Here is a 21409-nt window from a genome sequence, read left to right on the forward strand (position 1 = left end):
TGTCCGCGGTGTTTTTAAAATTTCCCCGCTATACAATCGTCGCGTTGTTTGTGGCCGCATTGGGTGTTCAATCCGGCACAAACGTGTGTAAGTCTGAACAGAATCGGCTCTTGGATTTTGAAGCAATTTGAACGGATGTCCAGTGAGTTGTCGAAGTGCGCCACGTTAGAGTACACCACCATATACGGATACCGGATACGGGTACGAGCACACGTACGTGGTATCCGGTATCCGTATATGGTGGTGTACTCTAACGTGGCGCACTTCGACAACTCACTGGACATCCGTTCAAATTGCTTCAAAATCCAAGAGCCGATTCTGTTCAGACTTACACACGTTTGTGCCGGATTGAACACCCTCCACAAAAACTATCTGTCATTCATTTTGGTTTAGTACAAATGACAAAAAAATTCAGAGAGTACGACAGAATTGTCAAGAAGTTACTTACGCAAAACTGTCGAACTGTCCCCTAACGTGGTGCACGCCGCTGATTGGCTGAAATGGTTTGGTACCATGCTACGGTGGCCTATGACGATCATTTGCCCTGACGACAATTTGCCGTGAAAAAAAAGTTTCATTTTATTGCATTTTATGTTATGCAGGAAACAATATGGATCTTTAGGTGTTTACAAGTTTACTAACGGCTACAACATTAAAAACAGTTGAAAAGTAAAGCAAATCTCTTGAACCTCGAAATCAGAAAATATGGCAATGCAAAAAGACATGACCCCTAAATAAAAAAATAAACATGGTCATTTCTGTTTCAGCCTCTGTAAAAGAACTTGCAACGTCAGGCCACATTGATTTTTAGAAAAAAATAAACAGTTACAAAAACGTACGCTCGTCCAATATTGTAAGAAAAATAAAAATAAAAATATCCAGTAACTTGAATAAATGGTTTTTTTTTTTTTAAGAAGTAGGGCCTACAATACCAACAAATGACAATACAGACAAACAAAACACTTTTGCCAGCTACCAAAATCGAATAAAGAAAAACAGTTACAAAAGTTGACAGGTTAACAAACAGTTAGGCCTATGAAAGTTAACAGGTTAACTCTGCCACCGATACTGGAAAGTAAAAAAAAAATAATACATATCCCCACGTACGCTGCAGTTATTAAAACATAATGTTCGTATATTTGTGACCGTGTGCATGTTATTTATAGTTCCCTTTTCCTCGTTCCAACGCTGCAAATTGGACACAGAAATTCTTCTTCGATCGTTGGTTCCGTCACTCTGTTGCAACAGTACTTCAGGTGAACCCAGCTGTAGCACTTGTCGCATCGGGCCCAAAGTATTATCTTTGGACCTCCAGTTTTCTTGACATTTTTCGGCCATCTTCTGTTGCAAACAACACAGTTGTCGTCCTCATCGCTCACATCATCTGATGATGGGTCGGGAGAAGAAGCCTTCCGGCAGCATCTGCTGGTAGATGGCTCTTGCGACTGCAGCAGTGACACCGTGCACGTGGCCCGCAGCGGCGGGGACTTGGGTGCTTCCGTGGCGGATGACGCTATAGTCGGTATGGGCATTGACGGTGTGATTAGCGGCGACAATGGCGGAGGCATGGGGGACATCGGTGGTGACTCGTCGTACGATGCTGCCAAGTGGTCTGCTGCTGGTGCCAAGTGGTCTGCTGCTGGTGCCAAGAGGTCTGCTGCTAGTGCTAGGTCTGCTGCTTGCGGAGTCGGCTCCTTCGATTTGCGGCCTCCTTGTTTACTTTTAACCTTGAGGTATTCGTCTTCCTCCGTCAGCATTCGGGCACTTCTGATTGCTTTTGGTCGCCTGGCGAACACTTCTGGAGTTGATGGGAACTTCTCGATAGGGGCGAATAGACCATCGATGGAAGAACTGCCCCTCTCCGGTTGCTCAGGGAGCTTGCTTAGCACGACGTCAGGGTTGAATGGGCAAATTCCAGTGCATCTGAAGGATGATACTAAACTGTCACTGCTAATTCCCATCATGTAAGCTTTGCATGCCAGCGAGGCGATGTCTTCTTCGACCAGAATGCGACCTGTGTTCTTGTACTTGTGGAGCCAATTGTGAACTGCTCTGTTGTAGGTGGCCTTAAAAGGAGCAAAGCAGCCCACGTCAAGGGGTTGTAGGATGTGGGACGTGTGTGGAGGTATGACGAATAAGTGCACTCCTTCCAACCGGGCCTCTTCAATTATCTGCACGCTGATGTGGGTAGAATGGCCATCATACAGCAGTAGCAGCGGCCTAACTGACCCAACTTGTGGTAGGAAGTGACCCTTGAACCATTGGAGAAAGGTAGCACTGTTGCTCCAGCCGGTCTTTGTGGCATTATAACCTGTCCCTGACAAAGTCCCCTCCGTCCACTCTTGTCGAACCCTTGCCCCCTTGAAGATGATGTATGGCGTGAGCCGATTTCCCATGGCATTCCCACAGGCTATGATGGTGTGTATTGGACCCCGTCCACACGAGACAGCATTGAATGCTCCTTGGCTCGGCCCCAGAGATTTCGGTGGCTTGTGATATCGATCTCTCGTGATTCCTGTTTCATCGACGTTGTATATCTGGGCAGGACAATCACGCAGGTTGTACTTCTCGAGAACCTCTAGAAGTTTCCCAAAGTACGCCTCTAAAATTGATCTCCTGGACATTTCTGCCCTCAAGTGATCCAGTCTGCTCGGCCTCCTCGGTCTTATGATATTCTTCCATCTTGTGAGCTGAGGAAGCCGTAGTACCAGTTCCGTCCTGGTACGAAGTCGGTGAATCGGCACTTGCGCTCTTGATCCTCGCTGCACAAGATCCGGGCCATTTCGCCGGCGATCTCACGGATTTGACTTCCAAGATAGGAGTACCCCATTTGCCCCACATATGAAATGTGTTCTGCCAGCTTCTTTTCTTCATATTCTTTGAAGAACGTTGTACGTCCACCTTGTGGTTTCCCGGCAGGTACTCCATTTGTTGCCCATCGTCTCAGCGTGGACTCAGGCAAATTGAATTTTTTGGCCGTCAGTCGATAGGAATCTTTTCGCTCGACTTCCAAAGAATGAACGGCAGCAAGCATGGAATTCTGCCGAAGATCTCTCTACAAAAATGAATAAATAAAAAAAACCCGATATACTACAAGTTTTTTTATTTTAAGATTTAATACATGATTAAATATACAACTCTAGCTCAAGAGAGAATAGAAAGTTAAGAGAATAGAAAAATCAGCAGTTATGTTTCAATAATAAATTTATTTCTGACACGATATTTAAAAGGCATCCTAGACGTTTTAAATACTGTAACGTGACAGAGGGCGCTTTTGCGTGGAGCGCTGTAGCTAAAATTAGCGCATATACTTTTAGTGCATAGCAGTGGACTAGGCGCGCGCAGCGCTTAGGCTCCGCCTCGCGCGTTCGCCATTGGGCAGTGGGGTCACCGCTCAGTGACGTGCAGCACGCGCGCGCAGGCGCATATGGGCCAGCGGCCGGCTCGGTAGGCTATATAAGGCGCGCAGAAAAGCGAAATCGGGGGACCTGATTTCTGGTTCGAAACGCCGGCACTTGCGGGCGTGTGGTAAGGCATTATACCTCCTGTACTTAGGTGGTAGGGCTGTTGGGCGGTATTGTGACGAGTCGGTTACGGTTCCTCGAGCTGGTGCTGGGTTGCTGCGGGATCAATTGTCCCTTCTTGGGGGCGTGGTTTCGTTGTGATCTTGGCTCCGCGAGTAGGGGCTGGTGGTGCGTTCGATCGAGATAACTGACTCCGGCACGGTCTGCCTATACGGACCTGCGTGCGCTAGGCTAATAGGAAACAATAGGTACATTGCTAATACTGCGCGCTGTGGATGTGAGCGGGTAAGTTAAGGGGCCTGATTGTGGTGCGGTTCGAGTCGTCCCTTATAGGGACTTGCGTAATATTTGGCCCTAGACTTGCATTAGTCTCACGCATATTGCGCTTGCGAAGGAACTTGGAACTCCCCCCTCACTGGATTATCGTACACTGCTTTTACCCCGTAGTTCATTGCACCCCCCTGTATATAAGTGTTGCATTTCACAGCGCCCTCTGTTGATCTCTTACTGTTCAATTCTTGGATCGGAGTGGGCCTTTTTGTGATTCCAAGAGGAAAGTGAATAAAACAGTGGTTATTATTTCTTGGTAAATGAAACTGGTGTCACAAGGCTGTTCATTGGTTCTCCCTCTCAGTTACGTCGTTAAGGATTAGGCCAATCAGATTAAAGCGCGCTGCCCAGTCACATAAAAACAACTAGCTTTCCGACCGGGACGGTATATTTCCATCCCAACGGACTCGTCTCCAGCCGCTCAGGGACTTTCCGGTACGTGCCGTCCGCGCCACGCCTGTGGAGAGGGCGCCCTCTTTCGAGCACCGCTCCACGCTAAGGGCGTGACGTCACAATACTAACAATTTCAACAATATTCATATAATGTCAATTACCTCTACGTTTTGCATATCCGCTACATTTTACTCGATTATAATATCTAATCAAAAGTGCACCCGCACGGTACCAGTGATGCCAAGCCACATAAAAACTAGGCCTAATTGTATTCACTTTATATGTCTATTACAGGCTACCGTACATGACGTCATGCCAACCTAGAGCAGACGACACTATTTTTACGTTCCGGTAAATTTCCAGTAAACTTCGGATTATTCTGCTCACTTTTCATTAATACTGATAACGTTGACGAATAATATTACTTTTTAATTAGTTTAATTGTTTTTGAATCTTGAATTAAAAGGAAACGTCTGCTTGTTACCTTTTTTTGGCCATTGTTTCTGGACGTCGACGGCATCTTGATACTTTTTGCTATGGGATCGTCTGGCTTTCTGTGTAACCTTTGACCTTCTACGCCCAATCGTGACGTCAGAAATTTGAATCTAGTATGTATATTTGCGAAGGATTGTGTGACCTTTATTAAGTGTTAATTGTAAGAAAAATGGATTGTTCATTTCGTCAAGAGAGGAGAAAAATCAAAGTGCGCCACGTTAGGGGGCGCGCCACGTTAGGGTACACCAACAATAGAGGAACTATGACGTAGCTCGATTCACCCATTCGACTGCAAAAGGCTATAATGATAGAGTGCAGACAGGCACGGGTATAATGTGCGGCTTGGGAAATCCTTTCACTAACGTATTAGCCTTGACCAAGGCTATCAGCTGGTTCCCATACGAGCTTGCGCTTGTTCCCGCTACCGCACACCGCGCGCGCCGCGACACAATCACTAGTTGTACTATACCGTTAGCCTCAACGACCCTTGCGTGTGCTTTGTGTGCATGAACGTACGCCCACACACACTTCCGCAAACAGCCGTACAGTAAGTCGAGGCGTAAGATAGCCTTGACGCAACCATGGCGAATTCCTTATGTGTTTCTTTATAGTTTCGACCGAAATCGGCCGAGAATTTCTGATGCGCATATATTACACGATATCCAATCAAAGCCCGTAAACTTTGAACCGCGACATACATATTCATGATCCCGCAAATTACTGTATACACCACGTACATGTATGTCCAGGTATTTCAATCCCATTTTAAACCATTTTTCCAGTTTTATTACAAACAAATGAAATATGCTGCTATATGAGTGAACAATTGTTCAATTAATTCATTAGCACCAATCTTTGTCCAAGCAAAGACCCTAATTCAAACAACATTGTGTAATGATGACGTCATGATGACGTCATCCGGTGTGTATTTATAGGCAATTAAATTGTGACACTTTTAATATTTAAAAATGCATAAGAAATCTACCGTTTGCGTCCGCAGCATTCTGTTACCGGCAAGTGGTAGAGTAGATTGAGGTCTTTATTTCATTCAGTGTGCGTGAAATCACGTGACCCTTGCTTCCGGTCGAAAAAGGCCAAAACCGGAAGTGGCTTATTTTTAAAAAATGGTAATAGATATGAACTTGCTTTTAACGGTGTTAGTCTCTTGGCTAAAAGTATTCTTCAAATCATTTATCAATGACGTCATGCAATCTTCGAGCGCCCTCTAGCGACAGGTTGAACATTTGCAAAAATGTATTTTGAATAGATGTCTGTGGCGAAGTTTGTCGGAATCGCCTAAATATTGGTGTACATGATGACCTTGACCCACTTAAGACGTGTGCAAAGTTTTAGGCGAATGACGTCATCAGACCGGAAGTTATAATAAAACGACCCTTTTTCATTTGAAAATTCCTGAAAAATCAACCATGGCAGTTTTTATGTTAGTTTTTACTTTAATTGTCGATTTAAGGGTAGGTCTAAAACATTTTAAAGCTTCAAGGCAATAAGCGAACTCGGACATGCCCTGCGCACGCTTAAAACTTCAGGTTGACAATACATCTGCTCTAAAACATGCACAGAACGTCTATATGTACATACACGTACGTTACGCACATACTGTACATGTACATCGTACATGTAACGTCAGTCAGCTTGCAGAGCACGTGTTGCCGAGGTCAAATCCTGTCCACATCATATCACAGTGACCGTTTTAGCCGATTTTCGGCTAACTTTGACAGATTTTATGTTCGTGCATGCGCATAGTCAGGGACGTATAATAAAAAATTATGATGCCGAAAAGCCCTATGTTACTTATTTAAAGGTGCAGTTTTTCTGCAGTGGGATTTTCCACAAGTCTTTTCCTATACAACACTGATATCTTACTGAGTAGTTCTGAACTTCAGCCGAGAATTACTATGAGAAGGAAAGAGAAATCATTTTTTTTTTCGCGCTGTCATTTGATTGAACATATTCCTAAGGGTCAGAATATCAAGTAATATTTCATGAAAATGGTTCAGTTCAAAGGCAAGGTACAAATTTAAAGGTGCAATTTTTCTGCAGTGGGAAATTTTTTAGCCCGTTCACTTTGTACACGTGTTAGCCCATTGACTTTGTACACGATTTCAAGCCACCATTTCTATAACTTGGCGATCTAGAATCGTCATCAATGTTACAGCCTCATACAAAAATTATGCCGTCATGACGTCATGATGTCATGATGACGTCATCACCTAATTTTTTTTATTGATTTTTGAAAATTTACGTGCATATTATAAAGTCCTATATCTACAGAACTGTAAGTCTGATTGGGTTGAAACTTGGTATGTGGCTAGACCGGGATGTGTTATAGGTAGAAAAAAAATTAGGTGGTCGAGACCTGAACATGATTTTTGCGGGAATTGAAAGTATTATCGAGGGTCTTCATTTTTTAAATATGTGCAAATAAATCACGTGACCCTTTCTTCTGGTTGAAACCGGAAGTGCTTTGTAATTTAAAATTGGTGAAAGACCCGAACTTGCTTTCAACGATGTTTGCTCTGGCTAAGTTGTTCTTTACCACAATATTATAGTAATAGATGAAACTTTATGTGACGTCATCATGACGTCATCACTTGACATGTGACGTCATAATTCAAAGCCCTATTCGAATGGAATCACATATTACATTTATATGCCACCATTTATTATAAACAGAACTACACATCCTTCGTTGATGGAACACATGTCACATGTCACAAAAAGCTACCGAAACAGCCCTATGTTTGTCCACAAACATATGTCTAGTTTCTTATGTTTTTCTTTATAATCCCGATTTTTGCTACCCCAAAATTGTAGCAAAATTCCAACCAATCATCAGCCTTTTAGTGCGTGCGTGGCTACTACCTGGACGCGTCGACGCTCCCGTATGCTTGCACAAAATTTTAAAACAAAAAATGCGAGTCTAGTTTTCCACGAGATCGCGCGTGACCGCGTAATTGTTCTTACATTATCTTATTTTGATTTTACTTATAAAAGTATTTCAAGAAATTATTTGAGTGTATGAACTTATTTTTCATCTGAACTTACAGTTATTTGCTCTTACGTTTTCCTTACTCACCCTTCTTTCACAAATGGAAGCGACTAGGCAAAATCCGCGTTGTGATTAGTTAACCTTTCAGCACTCTTCTTATTTGCATAACAACAATGTAATAATAATTCAACAAAATCAAGTTCGAAAAGGCCACTCGTGCTGCTGACTTGATCTTTGCTCCAGTCGCTTTTGGGCTTTCGCAACTCGGCCGCTCTATACAGTTATAATCGTTATACAGGACTTTGCTACGTGGATAACGGGTACACTCGGACTTCCCTTGCGGCGCGACGTGTACGTCAAATCCCCGTTTACCTGACTTTACTCCAACACTGAAAGACTGAGTTTGTTTCTATGCATAAAAAAATACAATGGCTTCGACCACCAGCCAGATAATTCACAAGACTCATATGCTGAATCACGACCAAATGCTGGACTATTACGCGGATTGGGCAGATTCCTACGATGCGGTCAGTATGAAATTACAATTATTGACTTACAGCTAGTCGCGTGTATTAGGCCCCGGGGTCCACTCGTGGCAATTTGTACTGTTAATTCATGTTAAAACTTTAAACATTAAATTCGGTCCTCTTTTTTCTCTATTTTTATTTATGAGTGATGGGTTTTTTTCGGGGGGGGGGGGGGGGGGGGAGGGCGGTGCGGGAGTTAAACACCGATACCGGCTTCGGCCTCGAGGCCGATTTTCATGGCCTCGGCCTCGGCCTCGGCGAATCGGTCGAGGCCGGCTCGAGGGAGGGCGGTGCGGGAGTTAAACACCGATACCGGCTTCGGCCTCGAGGCCGATTTTCATGGCCTCGGCCTCGGCGAATCGGTCGAGGCCGGCTCGAGGCCGCCCATTTTGATGTGTTTTCTATTCTAATTAATTTTAATTTTTTTACCGTATCAAACCCTCGAGATTCTGCCGCAGTGGGTTCCGTGAAACGAATGCATACATGTGCAAGCATTATTACTGTTACCGCGTGCCAGACTACATAAGTCTGGCACCAATCCCATCCGCGTACAATAACATGCGGTAGTATATAGACTAGTCTGCGTTGTGTTGCGTTGCAGTGTTGCGTTTCGCCTCTGTACCCCGACCTTTAAAAATGATTTGCGGCAAGGTGCGACAAATCTTTTAAACACCATTCTTTTAAACCTCACGTAACTTCTTCTCTCGCAGGATGTGAAATCTTCAGGCTATGAGGCGCCTCGCGTATGCGCAGAAGCTCTTGGTAAAGTGCTGTCAGATAAGAGCGCCCTCATCGTCGACTGTGCTGCCGGCACCGGTATAGTGGGCGAAGAGGTATTATATGCCACGGAACATTTTGGTCTCATTTTAGTTCTTTTCATGTTGGGGCTACGGAAAAAATGACAATATATAATTTTTGACTGAAAAGAGGCGTTAAAAAATTAAGCTTCCCTGTCTTTCCAATGAAATTTCACTGCTCCATGATTCTTCACGGTTTTTTTTTAATGATCTCGTATAACTTTAAATTTATGAAAATTAAGTCATAAGGAGAATTTGCTTTGAAGACCGTCCTCTATTCTTATTCTTTTCACACCGGCTAGTTAAAAAACATCGGTTTCAAGACTATCGATGCCGTGGACTATTCCCAGCAGAGTTTGGACATCAGCGCCTCGAAAGGAGTCTACAAGCGGCTCATTTGTAATAAATTTGACGAAAACAAAATCGAGGAAATTAAAGACGGTAAACAAACAAGTTTTATGTATCACTCAAAAATTTGGTATTCGTCCTCTCTAGCAATAGTTTCTTTGTTGTGTTATTGACCACTATAGGCAAATTAATCTTAAAGTTTTCAACGAAAGACATTTATTATTTTGGGGGGGAAATGCAACATTTAAAAAAAAAATATGAGCGGGAAACGCCAATGGCGATATGTCTGAATAGTTCTAGAGGAGGCAAATCACATTATTTCCCAAAATGTTTCGAGGGTTGGCAGGGGGGGGGGGAGCATTTGCGCACCCCATCCCCATTGACACCACTGCGGACCGCCATGTTGTTAAATGTGCATTAAATTAATAGTGTGGATGAATCGTCTTCGAACTATTCAACCACATGGTCTCAACATCCAACTTGGAAATGATTAATCCTTTTCTTCCTCCATTGTCTGGTCTTCCTTGTTTGTGTTTACCCATCTTCCCCCATCTTTCATCCCTTTCCATCTCAATACTGTTCCCCCCCCCCCACATCATCCCTTCACTCTCACACTCTTTTGTCCGTTCCCACTCCCTGTGACCTTTGATCCTTCCCCTTTCTGGTCCCTCCCCTGTTTACACAAGACCCCTTGTGGTTTGCCATCTCCCTTTGTTTCTTTGTTCTCTCATCCACCCTCCCCTGCATCTTTCCACACCTTTCACACCTAATCCTCCTTTTGTGTTTCTTCTTTCAGCCCTGCATGTTTGTGTGCACCCCCATGTTAATGTATGTACCTCTGTCATTTCTGTTTTAGCCTCTGAAGAAGAACTTGCTAAGTTCGCAACGTCAGGCCACATTAATTTTAAGATTTATATATTTCAGGTCCATCCAGTCAGTAAGCAGTTTGCAGCAGTTTTACTTTTTTTCATGTTCAACTTCTCTGTTGCAGTATCCCTTCGTGGTGATCCTCCCTGCTGACATGTAAGTTTCATTGTGTTTTTGTTTTGTTCCTTCTTTTGATCGTTTTATACCATGTACTAATCAAACTGTTCTCTCCACACTACAGGTACCTACAATTTTGTTTTGCTCTATCCCTCCAAAAGGCATGAGCAACTCCATTTGACTTGTACTTTTCATCTTAGCTTTCCTCCACTGATTTATTGTATTAACCATTTATTCTCTCCCTTTCTACAGATATGAGTGACACCATTTGCACTTTCCAACAGCTTAGAAAGGCAAAGGAAAAGGCCTTACGCTTTTCCTACCATCAGGATAACTACAGTTTTTTACTCCCGCTCTCGATTTACCCCCAAAGGTTTGCAACTGTCTCACACTCCCTGCTTAGGAAACCTCCCACCACACCTTCAAAGGAGATGGGATCAAGTTATACATGGTGCCTCTATTAAACTCATCAATATTCTCTCTCAGCAGTGTCAATTTACACGTGAGGACCTCCATCAGAATATTTCCCACCTTGACTCCCAACTCAAATCCAGTTGTTCTGACTCCACGTACAGGAATTTCCATGATGAGATTGAAAGGGGTTTGTCTAACCTTGACTCTGTCCTACTCAACAGGAGAAACAAGAAGATTGGTGGCCTGCTTGCCAAGCAACAGCAACGCAAACACAGACGTTTCAGACGTCCTAGGTCCCCATTTACCACGCCACCGCCAGAACCCGTTCACACCTAATCCTCCTTTTGTGTTATCTTTCAGCCCTGCATGTTTGTGTGCACCCCCATGTTAATGTATGTACCTCTGTCATTTCTGTTTTAGCCTCTGAAGAAGAACTTGCTAAGTTCGCAACGTCAGGCCACATTAATTTTAAGATTTAAATTAATAGCAATTCGATTTCGCAACTCGTCTTCTTCTTTATTCCCTTCTTCTTTTTCTCTCTCTTTTTTTTTCTTTTCCAGGGGGTGGCAAGCGCCCCTCCCCTATACCCCATCCTGGCGACGCCTATAAGATAATGTATTCCAGTGAATAAAGGTTTTTACCAAAGTTACCTTGAACTCGAAAATATTCGTATTTTGTTTTTGTCTGTTGGGGTGTTTGTTTGTTTTTGTAACGAACGAGATTCATCTTCATAACGTGCTTCTTTTTCAGATTCCTGCAGCGCTCTTATTTGTGTTGGCGCTCTATCGATGAACCATATCACACAGACGGCATTTCCTGAATGGAACCGAATAGTCAAACAAGGTATACGAACGTTTTAAACTTGCAGTGGCGTATTGAGCAGAGACTTTACACATGAGTTTCGGCTGTACCGGTCACTATAGACCTTAATGTGTTAAGGAGGAGTCAGGAGGCAATGGGTTTGTAGCGCAAGGACGGGCATGGGTAAACCTATTGTGCATTCATTGTTACTAGATACAAATTAGTCTTGTCTGTACAATCCAAGCTGGAAAAAAAGGCCCCCCCCCAAAAAAAAAAAAACCGCGTCGCCGCATCAATTCCGGAACTTTGGTCTGACCAGAGACCGAACTTTTTTTTTTGGCCTTATATCGTTATTTTATTCAATAAAACAAATTCCTTAAACTCAAACATTTTGTAGTCTACAATCTACATGTATATGCCTGTGTCGGTCTATTAACCTCTCCACTCCCTCATTGTATGAAATGGTCTAGTCCATTGACCTGTGTGGTTAGATTAACAAAGAAGAACCTTTGAGATACCTGCAGCGCATAAGGTCTGTTGAATTATTCAGAAAGCGTCATGTTACGACACATCGATCGCCGCAAATGAAGATCCAAGCACATTTTCTATACAGGTATAATTAATACAAACCTTGCATTTGTATTGACTGTAGACTCAGCTGGATTTTGTTTTGATGACAGGTGGTTTCATGGTGTTCACTCTGAGCAGAGTGGAATATGACGATGGTTTACCCGACCACAGACTGGTCATTGGGAATGGCATCCAAGAACTTCTCGACAAAGGAACTTGGGAATTGATCGACAAGACGGCTATACCTTATCACAGTGGATACCTGGCCGATATGTTCACCATCCGCCTTAAAAACCAAAAAAGATCTTTAGGCCTACCCTAAATAGATGGTCTAGTTCTTTTACGGGAAAGTAACGGTTCAAAAAAAAATAGAAAGAATAGAAAATGGAGAGTCACAAAGTGGTCCGTCCTAATCTCTTGTCAGGAATTCAGCGTTTCACTTAGTAAGCCTAAATAACCAAGAAATGAATGTCATTTTTTTGTACATTTTGTTTTCAATTTCATTTTCTTTTCATTTGGTAATAATTTTTTCCTCTCAATGGTAAATCACAAACGATAAAAAAGAATACAGATAAGAAGTTCAAGTCAAGAAGAGGAGACAAAACCTAAACACATAATAAAATACAAAAACAAAAACAAGTCAACATTTAGAAACACAAGTTATTCAGTGTATGTACAAGTTATAAATACGGGAATGGAATATGCAATGTGAAATTCGGGCAATGAGGATGGAAAATCGACAGAAGATGAGTTAACTAGGATTAGATCAAATAGAAGGTATAATATTTTCAGAAGGTATAACTTTAGTTTACGTTTAAAAGTAGTGTCTGAACTTGATCCTTTGAGAGAAAGCGGTAAAGTATTCCATATTTTAGGTCCAAAGAATTTAATATTATTTTGAAAGGCAGATGTTCTATGTTCCATTGTATACGGAAACATAAGTTAGATATGCTCCAGTATTATAATTATGTAAATTCCAATTATAAACATTTGGCTGTAGGAGTGTGGCAGTAAATTATTTAAAAACCTATATACAAATAAAACTTGTTGGTATCTGTTAATGTTAACAATATTTAAGTACTTTTGTAAAATCGGTTGACTGTGACCCTTAAATTATGAATTTGTTATTATTTGAAAAAAAAATGGCAGAACAATTACAAGTTGCAATAAGAAAAATAAGGAAATAGGCCTATGAAGTGTAAAGGACCTACACTAATGAAGTCTAAAGGAATTCAAGAGGAACAATATGTTTCAGTCTACTGATCACTCCCACACTTCTGGAGACTTTTACTCACAATATGTCATCAATGTGAAGCTTCCAAGTCAATTCATCATCAATAAAAACACCCAAAAATTTAAACTTGTTAACTTTTTTGACAGATGTTTTATCTAATACAACTGAGTGTTAAACTTTGATGAATTACTGTACATTTGTTTTGTTACTGACAAAAATATCATAATATATATATATAATAGCAATGCATCACGACGTAATACTTTCTTCTGCGGCTAGCATCCAACAGAGTATTATTGTCCTATGTGGACATTTTAAGCAAACTGGAAAAGGGAAAATTGTTTTGAGAAGGATTGTACATGATAATTACTTCACATATTGAACGTCAAAACACGTATGATAAACATTGGATGGAAATAAAATGACCAAGCATATACGATATGCACATTACCCTCCCAGGGTCTTGTAATGTCTGGCGGCTGGGAACGAGGTCACTCAGATAACCATCCAACACGTGAATGGATCGTGATAGCGCCTCTCTGAGGACCGCCCATGTGGCGTGTGTCTAATCCCGTCTTCAACGCGCCAGACTTCACTCCATCACAGAACTTTTAACCCTCCGGCGCAGAATCTAGCCCTTTTGGGGACCCAATTTGGTTAATTACCTTAATTAAAAAAAAAAATTCAAACCAATTCTGGTGATCTTCCATCTAATCCTAGCAAGAGACACCCTCTACGGATATATGCAGTCACCTTTAGTGTGTGACCCCGGGTCAGGCATATCTGAGCATGACAACCTGGGCTAAGGACCGATGCAATTTCTGCCCATCCGGGGACCCACCATATACACGTGCACAAACAAGGTCACTTGCGAGTAGACAGTGCACGGCTTGACCACAGACTATGTATACAAATACACCTCCTTAGTCTACAGACATGGAAAGATTGTGTTCACGTGGATACAGTGTTGTGTAGCCTCAAACGTTCATCTTGTACGATGAACATGTACATGCGGCGCCCGTAGTGTACATGGTACCGTACGTCGTACTTGCGTACATGTGCATCAACGTCGTTAATTGTCCAATCACAAAATGGCAACAAGGCTACGACTATCGCGCAGTCAATTACGATAGACTTTGCAACTTGTGTAATTCTTCGCCCAAAGCATTAACTGGCCAAGGTTTATTAAACGGTTGGTTACTCTTAAATAATTTATATCAATGATTCAGTGATTAATGTGATATTTAGGGATATTTTGTAAGCCTAACAGTTGTACAAATGTACATGTATTTTCAACGCATGCTATTTTGGATCTTGTTATTAAGCACATGTACAAGTATCATACAGGGTGTACATAAACCCTTCTTGCATTTAGATAAACTCATCTGTCCTTGTACATTGTAGGGGCCTACACACATGTGTACGTGTATTTAGCCTTTAGTTTGGACATTTGTGTGCAAGTATTTAGAGTACATGTACATGTAGGTGATATGTAATTTGAGCTGATTCTGTTAATTAGGTTACACAAACTCTTGATACATGTAATTTCTTGTAACACATACATTTTATTTTCCATTTTATTTATTGTAGTCAATCTGTGCCTATACCTGAGCCTGACAAGTGTACGACTACCAAAACTGTCAGAAGTTGTACAAGACAATAAAATCTTCTGGATCTGCGCACAGCATATTTTCGTCAGTAATCTTTGGCAGATTCATCATTGACGTTTACTACCAGGATGGATAAAGGGGCAGAAGACCTTACCACGCAAGGAGCTACATGTCATGACCATGAGAAAGTTGACATGGACAGTGAAGATACTGCTTTACATGAATCATCGAGGGCAAGAATGCACACAGAAAAGGGACTTGCCTACCAAAAGGACATGAAAGCAAAGCGCGTGTCACAGCTGTTCAGGCAAATAAAGTCGAAAACTGAAAGGCTTGAACTTCTCATGAATGAAAAGCATGACCAAGGTGAAGTACGCGCTGAATATAAGGAATGGATGTCAACTTACGAGGACTTGCTCAAAGAGAACAGCGAGTACTGTACTTTGCTGTCCAAGGAAGAATTACAGGAGTATCTGGACAACAGTTGGGACAGTAGAGATACCTACCTGAAGAACTTCAAGGTGTATTACTCCAACTGGGAAACGGTCCGGTCACAGAAGGAGCAAGATGTCGGAGTTCCACGCCAACGCCATGGCACCACTGACAGCGAAAACCTGACAATCATATCACGCATCAGTGGAAGGGGCTCAAGAGCTTCCATTGCCAGCGCTGTATCATTGGCACGACTCAAGGCGGAGCAGGAGAAAGCGGCTTTGGAGGCAAGAATGAAGGCACTCAAGAGGAGACGAGAGATAGAGATGGCCAAGTTGAAATTGAGGTTGGAAGAAGAGGAGCTGAATTTGACCACAGAACTGGACATTGTTCAGGCCAAGGAAAGAGTTTTGGACAGTTTTGAATTACAATCAAATGCTGTTTCAATTAGAGATTCAAATTCAGTTAAGCAGTTGAATAATGAAACTGTGTCCATTGTAGCACAACCCAATGACCAGTCACACTTGGTAGACCAGACAAATAGTGGTCAATCTGCACTAAATGTGAATGCTCATAGTTTTACACCAGAAAGTCATAACCAAAGTAGTAGTGTACAAGTACATGGTAAACAAAGTTGTAATAGTTCATCATGCCATAGTGTACCAGTGCCATTGCATGTCAATAATGACCATTCTGTTTCAGCTCAAGGTGACAAGCACTGTGACAGCAACCGAAGTGAAACTGGCATGTCAGGTGACAACGCTCTTCTTGCAGTTGTCAGACAACTAAAAAGGCCTACTCCTGAGATCAAGCGGTTTAGTGGGGAACCAATCGACTACCGGAAATTCATCCGGCAGTTCAACACTAAAGTGGCAGTACATACTGATAATGACGATGAGCGAATGAGCTACTTGGAGCAGTTCACTATTGGAGAGGCATATAAAGTTGTCTCAGGTTTCAGCCATCTTCCTGCTGAGCAAGGATACCCTGCAGCTCTAAAAGCATTGGCATCTAGATATGGAGACGTGCATGTCATGGCCCACTCCTTCATCAAGAAAGCACTCGATTGGCCATGTGTTCGTCCGGACAACCCGAAGGCACTTGATGACTTCTCAATTCTGCTGGTTGAGTGTGAAAATGCTGTAAAATGCATTCAAGCAGTGAAGGTCCTCGAGTACCCCGACAACATGAGGAAGTTGGTGGGTAAACTACCATTCTATCTTCATGACAGGTGGAGAAATGTTGTTCGGCAGACCTCAGACAAAGGCGAGACTGTCCAATTTAGCCAACTGGTTCGATTTGTAAAGATGGAGGCAAAGAAGGTGATGGATCCCATGTACGGCAGAGAGGCCCTGAGCCAAGATGTAAAAGGCACAGGGGCAAAGGTCGTCACCAAGCACACCAATCGTTGAAGGGGCAGCTTTGCAACCGAGGTTTCAAGTGGCCAATCTGAGCAGACATGGCGTAACAGAGAAGGAGACAACAGGTCGACAGCAGTAAAGTCTGGCAATGAAGTGAAGAACGTGTGCATATATTGCACTGACACAGGCCATCATACTGACAAGTGCAAGCGTCTGTCCAGTTTGCCTCTGTCTGAAAGAACAGAGTTTGCAAAATCCAAAGGTCTATGTTACGGATGTCTCAAGCGTGGTCACCAGAGTAAGGAGTGTCGCCATAGATCCACTTGTGACATTTGCAAACGTCGACATCCAACCTGCCTCCACGATGAGAATAGAGTTCCCAAGCCCGAGTCAAAGCCTAGTCCAGATGGCAGCAGTGGGCAGTGTGCAAACTTTGCAAAGCATGCAGGTGGTAATACGAGGGCCGGTCAGCAGGGTCAATGCACCATGGCAATTGTACCGGTTAAAGTCCGGCTGAGAGATGGTATCAAGGCTGTACCAACGTACGCATTCATGGATCCTGGAAGCACGGTTTCCTTCTGTAGTGAGAGTCTAGCCCGGCAGTTGGGAGCAAGTGGTCCATGTAAGTCCATTACATTGGACACCATGGGTAAGCCCTACTCCATGAAGACGTATCTCATTGACGGGCTGAAGGTCAGCGACTTAGACATGACGAACGAGATTGATCTTCCAGTCATGTATACCAAAGACACAATACCAGGTTCCCAGCACCATATTCCAAAGACTGATGACATCTCCAGGTGGGACCATCTTAAAGACATCAGCTTGCCTGAAATAGATGCAGACATTGGACTCCTAATTGGTAACAATGTGGCAGATGCCTACACCCCGTTGGATCTGAAAACTGGTCCAGTGGGTAGCCCTCATGCTGCAAGAACGATGCTCGGTTGGGTGGTTTGGAATGTGATGAGAGACGCTGAACAAGTACAGAGTGACATAAGTTGTAGTTTCTCTGTAAACAAGGCTGAGGTCACAGCAATAGCAGAGGTAGATCAGCTCAAGCATCTGGATAGATTAGTTCGAGAGACCATCAACATGGATTTCCCCGAGAGGCTTATTGACGACAAGAAAGAGCATTCTCAAGAAGACATCAGATTCTTGGCGTCGGTGAACAAGTCTATCACTCACAGAGATGGTCATTACTGTATTGGTTTGCCTTTCAAAGCAGAAGATGTAAAGCTACCTGACAACAAGTCAATGGCATTGAAGCGCCTTGATAGCCTGAAACACAAACTACAGAGAAACAGTGAATTCGGCAGTGACTACAAAGAGTTCATGTTCAAGATTATGAGTGAAGGCTACGCCGAAAAGGTCCCACAAGAAGACGTACATCGGGCAGATGGCAGGGTGTGGTATATTCCGCATCATGCAGTTTATCATCCCGCAAGCCCGATAAGATTAGAGTAGTCTTCGATTGTGCGGCTTCGTACCTGGGTTCATCTTTGAACAACGTCTTACTCCAAGGACCAGATCTCACAAACGGTCTGATGGGTGTACTCCTGAGATTCCGTCAAGAGGAGATAGCTATAATGGGAGACATAGCCACAATGTTTTTCCAAGTAAGAGTTCCCGGTGAAGACCGTGACTGCCTCCGATTCTTCTGGTGGCCAAATGCCAATCTCAAAGAGCAGCCGGTTGCCTATCGTCTGAAAGTCCACCCATTCGGAGCAGTGTCGTCACCGAGTTGCTCAAGCTTTGCTCTTAAGCAAACTGTTGAGGATAATGTTGGTGACTACGGAGAGGCTTCATGTGACATAGTGAAGAGAAGTTTCTATGTAGACGACTGTCTTGTCTCGGTTGGTACAGAACAAGAAGCTGCTCATTTGATCCAGAGTACCACAGCCCTGTGCAAACAAGGCGGCTTTCATCTGACAAAATGGGTGTCAAATAGCCATCAGGTTCTGCAGACGGTGCCAATAGAGGAACGGGCAAAAGACATCAGAGAGTTGTCGATGGAGAATCAGAACCTTCCCAATGAGCGAGCTCTGGGGGTTTATTGGTTGTGGAATCAGACAGCTTGGGGTTCAAAGTCAATTTGCCAAAGCAACCTGCAACACGACGAGGAATACTTTCTATCACGAGTTCAGTTTATGATCCTCTGGGCATCGCAGCTCCTTTCGTGTTGAAAGCCAAAATTCTCCTTCAGAGTCTTTGTCGACGAGACATAGGTTGGGATGAAGAGATCCAGGGAGAAGATCTTAGAATCTGGAATCAGTGGCTCAGTGAGGTGAAAGACCTGGATCAGCTGAGGACCAGGAGATGCTACAAGCCTTCAGGGTTTGGGCAGGTTGTAAGCTGTCAGCTTCACATCTTTGCAGATGCTAGTGACGTAGGGTATGGTGTGGCTGCCTATCTCCGGCTTTGTGATGAATCTGGGCGCATCAGCTGTTCGCTTGTTACAGGCAAAGCAAGGGTTGCACCTTTAAAGAAGATGACTATCCCGCGTATGGAGTTGACAGCAGCAACCATCGCAGTTAGACTTGGCAAAGTGCTTACTCAAGAGCTGGACTGCGACATACACGGCACCTACTACTGGACAGACAGTATGACGGTATTGCGGTACCTCGCAAACGACAGTAGTCGCTTCCAGACCTTTGTTGCAAATCGCATTGCAATAATCAGAGATGCCTCTTGCTTGCAGCAGTGGAAGTACGTGAATACCAAATTCAACCCTGCTGATTGCGCAACACGTGGTCAGTCAGTAAAAAGGTTTCTTCAGTGCTCCATGTGGTTTGAGGGTCCAGTCTTCCTGTCTCAGCCAGAAACAGAATGGCCTCAGCAAGATGCCGATCTGACCAAGCTACCAGATAATGATGCTGAGGTGAAGAAGACCGTGCTGATGACAGCAGAGACACCTATCAGTCCAGTTGACAGACTTTTGGAGCACTATTCAGATTGGACCAGGCTGAAACGGGCAGTTGCTTGGATATTGGTTGTGATGAAGCACCTCCAAGATAGAGTAGCTGCAAGCAAGAGGTTGAAACAGGAGCCAGCACAGCAAGAGTTAGAACAGCAAGAACCCAATGCGTTGCACCGTTCACAGAAGCTCGAATCAGAGCAGAGAAGAGTTAGGCAAACTTTTTCATCAGGTGCCAGAGAAAGTCTTAACCATACTCGACTTACCACAGAGGACCTTGAGGCTGCTGAGAGGGTTTTGGTTTACCATGTCCAGCAGAAACATTGGAAGGACGAAATCAAATTGCTCAACGAGACGGAGGGAAAACCATCCTCGGTAGTCAAGAAGTCTTCTTCATTGAGAAAGCTTGATCCTAAGCTGGTAGATGGACTTCTACGTGTTGGTGGTCGGATTGGTAGAGCAGATCTCGACTTTGAGTCCAAGCACCAGGTACTGATGCCAAGAGACTCACCTGTATCCAGGCTTATTCTTCAGCATATACATAAGTCAGTTGGACACTTGGGCAAAAATTCCATCTTAGCAGAGCTTCGACGACATTACTGGATAATTGGAGCACCTTCTATCATCAAGGGTATCGTCTCGAGGTGTGTCACTTGCAGGAGATACCAAGCCCCGGCTGAGCAGCAGAAAATGGCCAGCCTGCCACTAGAGCGACTTGCGTTGAATGAACCTCCATTCAGCAAGGTTGGAATGGATTATTTTGGTCCCTTTGAGGTGAAACGTGGTAGAAGTATGGTGAAGAGGTACGGGGTCATATTCACTTGTTTGACTTCGCGAGCTGTCCACTTGGAGTTAGCGCATTCACTTGACACGGATTCATGCATCAATGCAATCCGCAGATTCAGTGCCCGTCGTGGATCACTAAAGAGCATTCTCTCTGACAATGGAACCAATTTGGTTGGCGCAGAACGTGAGATGCGTGAGCAGATGAGAACCTGGAACCAACAGAAAATCCATGACAACTTGCTACAGAAGGGCATATCCTGGCAATTCAATCCTCCAGCAGGATCACATTTTGGAGGAATATGGGAGCGTTTGATTAGAAGCGTCAGGAAGATCCTCTACTCTCTGATGCGAGAACAGAATGTTCATCTGAGCGATGAAGCTCTCCAAACTTTGTTGTGTGAGGTAGAAGCTGTCATGAATGGACGACCACTTACCGAATGCCCTAACAGTCCCAACGACCTAGATGTCCTGACTCCGAATCATCTGCTTCTTCAACGGTCGGGCGAGAGTCTGCCTCCTGGTTTGTTTGACGAGCATGATAAGTATCCTGTTAAGCAGTGGCGACAAGTTCAGTATTTCGCAGACATCTTTTGGAACAGATGGTCGAAGGAGTACCTGCCTTTGCTTCAAGAAAGGCAAAATTGACCCACCCCAAGCGGAATGTGACTGCGGGAGACATTGTGTTGGTGGTTGACTCTTCGCCAAGAAACTCATGGGCGCTTGGTAGAGTACTTGAAGTTGTCAAGGACAAGAACGGATTTGTTAGAAGTGTCAAGTTGAAGACGAAAACTTCTACTTTAGTTCGCCCTGTAACAAAGCTATGTCTTCTAGTTGAAGGCAGTGTTGAGTAGTTGTTAGTATTTACAGACATATTGT

General features: G+C 43.5%; 3 protein-coding genes across 3 annotated transcripts; 2 read left to right on the forward strand and 1 right to left on the reverse strand.

Annotated features, from left to right (window-relative positions):
* Window positions 1-1160: 1160 nt before the first annotated feature.
* Window positions 1161-2624, reverse strand: LOC119745181. Its single transcript, XM_038221404.1, has one exon. The coding sequence runs from the start codon at window positions 2622-2624 to the stop codon at window positions 1161-1163; it is 1464 nt and encodes a 487-aa protein (XP_038077332.1).
* A 5429-nt stretch (window positions 2625-8053) lies between these two features.
* LOC119746022 (methyltransferase-like protein 27) lies at window positions 8054-13877 on the forward strand. Its single transcript, XM_038222778.1, has 5 exons — window positions 8054-8279; window positions 8990-9112; window positions 9379-9517; window positions 11573-11665; window positions 12304-13877. Exons 1-5 carry the CDS (start codon window positions 8181-8183, stop codon window positions 12513-12515), a joined length of 666 nt encoding a protein of 221 aa, XP_038078706.1. The 5' UTR covers window positions 8054-8180; the 3' UTR covers window positions 12516-13877.
* Window positions 13878-18377: 4500 nt separating this feature from the next.
* LOC119745182 lies at window positions 18378-21178 on the forward strand. Its single transcript, XM_038221406.1, has 2 exons — window positions 18378-18881; window positions 19037-21178. Exons 1-2 carry the CDS (start codon window positions 18378-18380, stop codon window positions 21176-21178), a joined length of 2646 nt encoding a protein of 881 aa, XP_038077334.1.
* Window positions 21179-21409: the final 231 nt, after the last annotated feature.

This window comes from Patiria miniata, unplaced genomic scaffold, assembly GCF_015706575.1.
Source record: "Patiria miniata isolate m_02_andy unplaced genomic scaffold, ASM1570657v1 HiC_scaffold_7, whole genome shotgun sequence".
NCBI lineage: Eukaryota > Metazoa > Echinodermata > Asteroidea > Valvatida > Asterinidae > Patiria > Patiria miniata.